At 35.8% G+C, this 10,936-nt stretch overlaps 1 protein-coding gene across 1 annotated transcript in view; it reads right to left on the reverse strand.

The window, feature by feature from the left end:
* TBCK (TBC1 domain containing kinase) overlaps positions 1–10,936 on the reverse strand; it is a 65,986-nt gene that overhangs the window by 51,238 nt on the left and 3,812 nt on the right. Inside the window, exons 5-14 of the mRNA XM_010019248.1 lie at positions 10,162–10,310; positions 9,076–9,214; positions 7,540–7,639; positions 5,540–5,589; positions 5,054–5,183; positions 4,594–4,692; positions 3,294–3,356; positions 2,298–2,424; positions 1,746–1,796; positions 912–995 (exon numbers count right to left, since the gene is read on the reverse strand). Of these exons, the coding sequence (XP_010017550.1) occupies positions 912–995; positions 1,746–1,796; positions 2,298–2,424; positions 3,294–3,356; positions 4,594–4,692; positions 5,054–5,183; positions 5,540–5,589; positions 7,540–7,639; positions 9,076–9,214; positions 10,162–10,310 (992 nt within the window). The remainder of the gene's footprint in view (positions 1–911; positions 996–1,745; positions 1,797–2,297; positions 2,425–3,293; positions 3,357–4,593; positions 4,693–5,053; positions 5,184–5,539; positions 5,590–7,539; positions 7,640–9,075; positions 9,215–10,161; positions 10,311–10,936) is intronic.

Raw genomic sequence — 10,936 nt, forward strand, 5'->3', positions numbered from 1 at the left:
TTTCACAGGATCCTAGTGACCTGTATTTCTAACTTTGGCTAATACATATTTTTAAAAAGCCCCTTAGGGATAACATCAGGGAACTCTTAGAGAGCAAAAGTATTATTTTATGAAAGAATATACTCCTTTGAGAAAAGACTTTATCAAGCTATTAGTCTTGAAGTCTAAAGAGGCTGTCTCCACAGGAGCATCTGATATAATACAGTTACTCTGTTCATCTTTAGACCTTTACTGCCCCTTTTTATCCAGCAAGCACTCTTTCTTTACAGACAAAAAGATGCAAATAAGTTCTGAATAGTTTTTCCAAACTGTTATTTTACTTATTCAGTTCATAACACTTCATACTCAGTCTCCCTTAATCACTGTGTTCTCTCCTTATGTTAGCTCTCTCCCTATTATCCAGTACATAACTGCTTTTATGTCTAACTATATGGTGTTGATCAGTTCTTAATCTCACGTTGTTTTTTGAAGAAAAAAAATTATAGACACTGTTTCTAAGTTGAGGACTTTCACAAGTTATATACAAAAGAATTTCTTTAAAAGAAATATCAGGACAGGAAGCCATGCTGGAACCCAGTATTCAATACATACTTTTAATGGCTTTCAATTAAAAGCATTCATTATCACTTTTTAAACTATTAATGGCTTTTCAAAAAGCTTACACAGAGCATTTGGGTTTTTTTCTCCTCCCTAATCTTTACCCACTTATTTTGATTCTATTTTTCTTGCACAGCTGTTGTTCTTACTTATCTAAAATAAACCTTTTGAAATAAATAGGTGGGTATTTCTACAGCGTGATTCTAATTGTGTTCCAGTTTTGCAACCACTTGAAAAAGTACATTTATAATCCAGAAATAATTCTACTTCTCTTAAAAAAAAAAAAAATAAAAAAAATTAAGGGACAGACTTACCTTGAATAACATGAGAATTATCCTTCAAAAAGAAGTTATACAAATATTTGGGGATAAAAGCAGACATGCAGGCATATGCTAGAGCTGAAAGAATTAGAAAAATAAATGCAACTTCAGAGGTAGAAACGTAAGTATACCTAGAAGTTCATTATTGAGCAGGTAGTAAGCATAAATCCTTAAATCAACCTATACACCAAAAACGACTGTATGCACAGTGGCCGTAATAGGAATCATTGTCCTAAAAAACTACTTTTCCCACACACAGGCCTTACATAAAGAAAGCCAAGTGCAAGAGAGTAGAAGATTGGACTAACCTATTCTGAACAAATCACATTCTAAGATGATAAAGGCCACATATCCAAAGGTGGTCTGATAAGCTTTTAGACATTTAAAACAACCATCAGCTTTTCTGAATAAAGCTAGTCTGGAGAGGTTAACAGTTAGGTTAGACATTACACACACGTTAAACAAGGTTGAACTACACCTTCACTGAAAAAGACACCTACTAGAGAAGCATTTCTTGTTTTTCTATAATCAAAGTTATTTGTGCTTTTTATTATATATTCATTATTCTACTCAACAATTATGAATTATGTATTCGTTATTGTATTCAATAGATGCAGGGTTTGAACCCCTGCTTGAAGAGTAGCTCCCCACGTACACTTTTCAAAAAACTCAACTGTTTCTTTTGACTTGTGGCAACAGGAACCTTGAAATTCCTTTGTAGCTACAGAAAGCTTCCATCTATAAGTGGGTGCACATATATCTGTCTACAACTAGATAGAGATAACAGATTATGCTTCCCCTACACCCGCAACAGAGAAAGGTACTCACCTTCATTGTTAAAATTCAAGTACAGAAATGGTGCACAAAGAGAGTCAAGACCTAAAGAGAGAAGAGCCACAAAGAAACAGCATAAAGAGCTCATTTATAACAATGCACAAAATAAATTTGCATTCTTGATATGGATTATAATTCTGCATCATCAGGTTTCACATGTAAAGCTGAAAACAACCATGAAATCAATGCATTAAAGAAGATGTTGAACTGTAATGCTGAATTAATTATTCTGCCAATGCTTCCAAGAAATGCAATTTACCATCCCAAGAACTTGCTCAGTAACTTCAGCAGTTTTACCTTAAAGCTGAACAATAAGCAACAGACTTTTTGTTTAAGTGACTGAAACAAAGAAAAAAAGAAAGAATGAGGCGATTTTTCATTACAAATTAAATAGAAATCATTAGGATCTAAATTTGTAATAACCCACAGATTCTGTCTTCAAAAGAAACAGAAAGGAAAGTGCTCAAAAGAAAGCTTACATTGGGGGTAGGGAAAAAGGTGGAGGTATTTTTAAGTCAGTCATAGCTTTCCAGTTAATTATCTGACCTTGCCAGTACACCAAATCAGGATGGGAAACGACCCAGGCCTTCAATACACGTCTAAACTTCGCATGACCCTCTGGTGATGACAGCAATTCATCATACTGATGGCAACGAGGAATATCAACTTCAATCTGCATCACAACCAAGCATATAATATAAAGAGAAATCAGGCTAAGTGGGTAGTAATACAAGAATCTTGCAACACTAGAGGTGGAAGTGAGCCAAAGAATGTAGGTCAGACCACCATCATAAACACAACTGGCTTCCTCTATCACACTCAAAATCAAAACTGAAAGAGGACAGGGGACTCTAATGGCACTGTCCAAGATTAAAAAGATTTTTTTTTTTTTTTATTTTTCCAGATTCATGTTTCTAAAATGCCTTGAAAAAGGCAGAACGCAGATTACAGCTATAGTTTTTTTTCCTGACCCAACTTTTGGACTCATTTCAGGTGCTACGATCCCTTTGCTCTAAAGGATTATCAAATCAGAGTTCTCAGAATGTTGTACCCAATTTGATGTAAAATTTTTCTTCACCCAGCCAAAAGGAACAGCTGTTGCTTGTAATGTCTTTTTATGTCTGGCAAGACTTCCTGGAGAACCAAACTGCTCAAGAACCTATTTCTGTGAAGTACAGCTCACCTTACAGGATCTCAGGGTACTCAGCACTATCTGGTATAAGGTCCAACACGCACAACAAACATTTGCTAAAACCAGGACTTAGCAGTACATATTGTTCACTACACTCTGTTGCTGTTACAGAAACAGTGATCCTGAAGTAAAAGAGAATTCAGCTTTCCACATATTATAACTTGAGTTGAACTACCCATTCCTCTCTGTTTTGCAAGATTCTTGCAACAGTATGAATAAGGTTAGAGGACAGAGGGAACCATTTTAGTACTATCAGCCGTATCTGTTGTAATAGGCAAACATCTGTGGCTCGTGGAAAAGATCTTTGCATTACTTCAAGTGACATTATTTGATAATAGCAGAAGTCTTACTTGTCTATCTGTAGGAATCGGTGTGTCTTTATCAATGGCATCATATTTCGCTTGTATGGCACCCTAAATGTGGAAGAAGAATAAATGCATATGACAATGTACACACTGACATACAGAAGTTGACTGTTTTTGTTAGGTCTTTTTTTTTTTTTTCCCCCTGAAAAATATTCCCTAAATACAGAAAATTCTGACAGCCGAATTTTAAACAAAGGCATCTTTATTCTGTTATCAGGACATACAAACCTTTTTATGACCTCCTCAGTATGATCTTCAATGATTTTCAGTTGCTTATGCAGAACGTTGTATACTTGTTACAGTTTTCCATTTTGAAGTTAAAAGATGCTCTTCAATTTAAATTCAATGCTTATCTAAGACACTAGGAAGTGGCTTTCAGCAACATCTCTGTAAAGGCACCAAATCCAGCTATACACATCCAATATACACTAATTTTACGTAGCCTGTCCTTGCATGAATCCCAAGACAGGCATGCTGACAAGTTCATCTTAATATTATGGGACAGGGAAATATTATCTGCATTGTACAGATGGTAAGCTTATGAAACATGAGGACTGTCTCATCTCCCAAGACACATGTCACAACCCTGAGCAATAACTGCTATTTACCTTTACAGGTTTTTTTTTTTTTTGTCATATTATATAGCACTCAGCAGATCACCTCCGAAGCTAAATATCCTGAATAACCTGGATGTGTTATCTATGAGAACCTCTTTGCTGCACTAGTGCAAATTGCAAGCAGGGTAGATGCAAGAGCTGGGTAGTCAAGCAACCTCTGTGAGGAGCTGTAATTTCTGGGATATTCCTTTCTAGTCCTTTGTCCAAGAGGGTTACATCTATTTATTCTCTAGTCTTTGGAGAAAGTGCATTGGTGAGAAAAATACATTTGATACGTTTCATCCTGGTTTGCCCAACTATTGCTGACTGCATTTGTCAAAAATATTAAAAATCAAAAAAAAAGAAAAAAACCTGTCAATAACCAATTGTATTTAAACAAGCTAGTAAAATTTGACTCTGTAAGTCGTATTTTTCCATCCCATAATCAAAATTAAAGGCAGTCAAGTTTGCATACATTCTCTGAAATCAAATAATATTAAGAAACAAAAAGCAAGTCCGAACATCGTCTTAATTCACACAATTTCATGACTCATTTTGTTTGAAATTACAGTAATTCTACCTGATAAATCTTCAAATCCATTCCATTTTCCCTTTCAAATGCCATTCTTATCCCATTCCATCCTCAGTAAGTACTGGAACTTCTGCAAATGCCCTCCCATTACCCTTACCTCAACACCCAACAGGGCAGCCCAGGTTATGCCTCTCAGAAGAGGAGGGATGTCAACCCTGGCTTCTTTCCAAATTTGGTTTTTCTTATATGGGTAGGCCTTTAAAGGGAAGAAATTAACAGCAAAACAAAACAAAACAAAAAAGTTACCAAGTAATTGAAACAATTCAAATCCCAGTTCAAATCCCCAGTTTGGGGGATAGTCTTTCCCCCAGAGTTCAAATGCTGTCAGCCTAAACAGAGAATGGCAGTTGTACAAGTTAATTTAATTCCTAACTGGAAGGCCTAGATGGAGGACTACTGTTTGATGTTAAAATACCCATTCCTTCTCATTAATGCATTCATGTCCTTTCCCACTGTGGTCTCTTGATCTCTGCTCCCTTTTTCAACTACTTGCTCCTTTAAAAATCCTCAAATTAACAGATCAAATCTAATTATCCAGCATCAGAAAGGTTACATACCTTCAACAGCCTGTCAAACAGGACAATTCTATTTAGCTGGTATTCTGTGTCCCTCTCCCGGATGATGAGAGGAAGACTAGCAGCTGCAGACAGCTCATTACTACTACTTGAATGAGGTAAAGTTGACTGTCTGAAACAAGAGGATAGTAGCAGTGAACAGCAAGAAATACAAATCACGATAAAAAAATCAATATCCTGTGATGCATTTCTGAGTCATAAACAAGTTTAAATGGATACTTTCGAATATTCAGCACAAACAGTTGATTTCCAGACCAGAGAAATGGGCTAGGATCCTCAGTTTGGTATCAGGGCCGTAAGTCCACCAGTACAGTGTTTATCAGTCCTTGAGTATAAAAGCCAAACAACTACATGTTAAGTTTGCTTTTGGAAGACAGTTGCGTCTAGCTGTGCAGTGTGCCACTCAGATAAAAGTAGTAATTCAAAATTCGGGCCCTTATATATGTACAAACTTACACACAAACTTACTCATCCTCAAGCAATGGATAAAATGCTTCCCCACCAACATCTTTCAGTCTCTGAAATGAAGAATAAAAATAATTTATTATCAGAAAGCTGCCTGGAATTCAAGTGGAAATATTTAGTGGAATAAAGAACAATTAGCAATTTATTTGCCAAACTTCCTAGCTTGCCTTGAGACCTAAGCATTAGCTCACTCCTCCATCAGCAAAGAAACATACAGCCTTGAACACTATAAACTTTTGCTAATAAAGGCTTTTTGAGGTGATGGAAGTTGTTCTGCCTGAAGATAACACTCATCTCATTCATAAACTTGCTTACAGACAAAACATATTTCTATGAGCCATGGATTAAATGGATAGTTAAATGGAAAGTTCAATTCTGTTATATAGTTCTTTTTCTTTTCCTCATTTTTCTACATGGACTTCCTATCCAAGTAGCTGCAAATCAGCTGAACAAGTTGGTTTTATATTTTTAATCAGTTCAGGAGTTACTCAAATTTGAGTTCCTCTCAGCACCTGAAAGCTGCACAGAAATATAGACACTCTCTGCAAAGGTAAACAGACAAACATACATGGACTTTTGCCTGAAGATATCTTTGATGAATCAAAATTAATGTTTAATATCATCTTCCCTGCAGTGTTCTGTTTTGCAGTTCAACCCCTAACTTAAAGTCATATGGTACACTGCCTGTGCCTCCTGGGATTGACAGTACGGTTCATTCTCAGTTCATTCAATTCTTATCCTCTTGATCATAAGTATTATGATCTCCTCTATAAAACATGCTTGAAGAAATGCGTAAGTTCAAAAATTTATTTCAACTAACACTGCAAGGTTCAGGCTTGCATCTTCCCCAAAATCAAACTTCAGTATATACTCACTTGTTGCTGCATTTATAGAAGTAGGCAGTGATACTCAAAATTACAGATTAAAAAGTTTTTAAAAAAGCCTAAACTATCCCTTTTGTAGGAACAACAGTAGGAGATGCAATGCATACTACGTTCAAAACAGCTGTTGCATATTCTTAACCTCCCCTGCTTGTCCCCCCACCAAATCCCACCAACCAAGCAACAAAATAATCCAATTATTTGGTCTGTTTTCATGCATTTGTGTGAAGTAATACGAAGTTCTACCAAAGAACTATGGTTACACAGTATTTGCCACATTGACACTAAAATTAAGATAACAATGGCAGAGATTAAGACTTCAGGAGTCACCTTCCTTTCTGTATTAACCCCTGTAATCACATGGAAAAGCTCTTTATAAAATGACTGTGATAGAATCGCACTCATTGCTATAAAAAGCAAGCTGCAAATAGCACAGCACAAATCTTTAATTCCACAGCAGTAAAGCTTTACGTGTGCAGAGATATGAACAATTAACACATTTCAGTAATATATGCAGTCAATCTTGCAACTGATCATTACATCATGCAAAAAATTATGAGTTATCTTATGTTGATTTTTCCACTGAAGATGAAAACTCTATTACTGCATTCTGGCAAAATGGTTTGAAGTGATCTTTTGAACTAGTTGCTTAATAGCTATATATTTCAGATTAGTAATTAAGTACTAGAAACTTGGTACAAAGGCTTTCAGGAGCTGTAACTGAATCAAGTTTATCTTTCGTTTGGCTCTTGTGTGCCACCTACAGAGAGGAATTAAAGAATGCAAGATGACACTGTCCAATTAATTTAGCAATAGTGGAGAGTATCAGGTACCACAGAACTATTTGGGCTTCACCAGAACAAAGTAGGTAACAAAAATAGAGAAAGGAAGGGACACATGAAGGGGATGGAGGGACAGGAGATAAATAATATTTAGTAAGCTTTTGCAGACAAAGCAACCTACTAACATAAATCAGAATCTGACTCAGACAGTAAGAGGTCTTCTCTTAGAATCAACAACGCTGTCATTTGAAGGAAAGCAGTAGGAGCTGCTGTTACATATTCCCTTTAAACAAATGTTTCTACAGTGAAGACAAGAACAAGTGCACAATATTCTTCTTACGTTTCGGAGCTGGCACAGAGACAAAGTCACAGTTGTGTCATCCAGGAGGGAACTTCTATCTCGTCCTTGCCCAAAGCTCTCACCATCTTCTAATAAAAAGCTTCAAAAGGGAGAAAAAAAAGAAAATTAGGTCATTTTAAAATACAAGACTTGAGTTAGAAAAAAATAATACATTTTTACATCAATCAATTTCCTCTTTAAAACAAAATACCAGTGCTCAGAAATATCCTGTATTGACTCTGCATGGCATGAAGACTGCTATCAAGGGTATGTACAATTGCCTTAAATTGTTCAAACAGTTTTTGCAGTAAACAGGCACATTTCAGGTTTTCTATAAGTTTGGTTTGCACACAAAGGAACAGTAATGAGCTAAGGGATTAATATTCCCTTTTATTCATTGGCCTGGCACAGACCAGGACTGCCATTTACTGTGAAAAGCAAAAATATAACATTATTGTCATCTGAAAGCCATTTCTCAGCATGACAAAAAACCCAAGCAAAAGTCTGACATGGACCTTTCCTGTTGCAGTCTATCTAAGCATACAAATGCATACAAAAGAGCACACACAAATTGTCTGTTTTGTGGTATTTTTAAAGCTGATCACATGAAATTAATTTCCAGAAATTAAGCTAGCATTCTCAGCATCACTTAGAAGATGGGGTTAGATTGTACTTTTGAAATTAACACCTCATCTTCAACGTAGATAGTACGAAAAAAGTATTTTCCACTCATAATTGAAAAGGACATGCATTCACCTGTGGGTACAGAAATAGACAATCCCTTGAAATCCACATTAATTCTGTCACCAAGTATCATATAAAATCTAGCTCTACCTTTTTTTTTTTCAAGTTACCCCATTTTGTCTGTACACTCACTTCATGTGTTTTTAAAACCCAGAACCAGCAAACTGATCTATATGGACACATAATTATGCTTATTAAGATCAACTTCTAAGATTAAAACATGAATATACTGCATAAAAAAGCAACACATGTAGCAGTAAGATAAAGGTAGTAACGACTAAAATGCTGTCACAGAAATGTAAGTCATAAACCTAAAATTTTTTAAAAAAGTAATCAGCCAATCTGGTGAATAATTGGGTTGCCCATTCACCTCTGCTGCTCTGCAAAAGGGACTCAGAATGTGAGAATTTGCTACAGAATTTACTGAATCAAATTACAGTTACAAATACACTGTTGAAGCACAATGAGACATTTTTACTGAAACTTAATGGTATTGGAAAGTGTGCTAAATTTAGGGACTTACATTTCAGTGTTTTGCACTTCACCTACATTTCTTCAGATTTCAGAAAACAATACGAAGTGCAGGCAGGTGACAGATATAAGGCTCTCAAATAATGCTATGAATTGGGTAAGAGGGGAAGTGACATGATTTCCTGCTGTTCGAGAATGTTATTTTCAATATTTTTTCACAAATATAGGCCTTGAAACTAAAAACCAAACCAGAATGTTTTCTCAGATCACTAGCCTTCTCCATCCATCCTTCTTTCCCTTAAAGTGCTTCTCCTTCCTTACTTGGGAAGTGTGCAGACAGGTGGCTTTGATCGAATGATTTCCTTGTTGACAAGTTCTTTCTCCAAGTCTCCTCCAGCCAAACACCACAGGTAATAAACCTCTTCAATTGATCTTTCTGCTAGGTAATCATTATCTTCATCTATTAGAAGAAACCACACAAAAACAAGTTACAGCTTTTTAGGCAGCCTGTATTTCTTTCTACCACTCTAAACACATACTGTTGAGAAAAAAAAAATAAAATTACTATGCTTTAAAGGTCCTAGACCTTAATGTGAAGTTAGCAGAAAAGTGATCTTCCCATTGCAAGTTCTCTTTAGGAAGATTTACGGAAAGAGGAGATAGCCAGAAGTCAGAAAAAAGCAAATACTTCTGCAGTTAGCCTTGCTGCCAGAAAATAGAACCAATCAGACAAAATCACTGAAATGTGGACTTTTGTTTCCTGTGTGTCTTTAAATAAAAAAACCACCATCACAAACAAAAAAGCCTAAACCCAAACACTATCTTAGTCTCCCAAAACTGTGACAGTTTCTAAACAAGCAGAAAACTCTGAAGAATTCAGAAAAAGTTAATGAGGACTTCAGCGTGGTAACACTTTTCAGCATACTGCAGTTTTAAACTTAGAAATGTTGTCTTTTACTCTAGAATGTGACTTTTTCCACAAGGATTTCCAATACCTCCAAAAATCATGCTATGATCCAGCAGAACCCTCTTACCAATTTACAGCAAAATTTAGTTGGGGGGGTGGGGTGGGGAAAAAGCCAACCAAAAACTAACAAAACAAACCCTTATACATGCACATGTCCAAATTCCAAAGGCAAAAATACAACAGTCCAAGCTGGACTTGAATACTAATGATAACTGTTTATTCCCTGAGATTGATGTGCAAAAACAAGACACCCTCCTTTGACTTGTAAATATCCCTCAAAACTTGCTTGCCCATATCACTGCCCATCAAACAATTTATTACAATAATGTAGTAGTGTAATATTTAATAGTTTCCCCTCCAAAAAAAAATTAAAATAAAACATGAATACATTTTATTTTCCTTCCCCGTGCAATGACATTTATCACAATACCTGCTTTTACCTTTACATAATTGACCTATGTCTTCAGGAAGTGTTAAATTAGCACATCTTGGAGAAGATGAGAAAAGACCAGCAGGTTTCTGGAAAAGAGGATATACTGAGGATACTTCACTGAACAAGCTGTCATGCAGCAATTCCTCTGGAGTTGGCCTTGAATTAAGAAAAGAGAATAAAACACCAAGAGTAAAATGCTTCCAGAAATGTTATATTTCAGTGAGAAATGTCCCCAGCAACAAATATTAGCAAGTTATTTTAAATTATATTGGATTTTAGAAATTTTAATAGCAAAAATGTCTACTAATTTTATTCATGACGCATAACACACTACATAATCTGTTTACAGCCTTCATTTAATGTACACAGCAATGGTTTCACTAGTTTCCCTCTAATTCTTTTAAGCAGAGATGGAAAAATGCAAATGCAAAGCCTTGATTAAAGAACAAAAGCATACTTCAGTTTTCAGAAGAAAGTTGTGGTAGACTGACATAATAAGAAAGTATTTTGAAAGAGATTTGAAGAAAACAGCCCTAATTCTGGCTACTTCAGACCTGCAGTAACCACCACCAACTTCCAGACATGGAACTAAAAACTGTGAACTTAGAACTACAAATACCTGCATAGTTTTCCCCAAAAATATTTTGATTTTATCTGCAAGTTTTGCACAGTTGATTCCTGCACACACACACCCCACCCCACCCCCCGCAAGTCTTTTCCTTTAAACATTGAAAAGTAACAAAACCAAGAATTTCTGATCAATATCATAAATCATCGGCATT

This window comes from Nestor notabilis, unplaced genomic scaffold (genome assembly GCF_000696875.1).
Source record: "Nestor notabilis isolate BGI_N333 unplaced genomic scaffold, ASM69687v1 scaffold24807, whole genome shotgun sequence".
Classification (NCBI taxonomy): Eukaryota; Metazoa; Chordata; class Aves; order Psittaciformes; family Psittacidae; genus Nestor; species Nestor notabilis.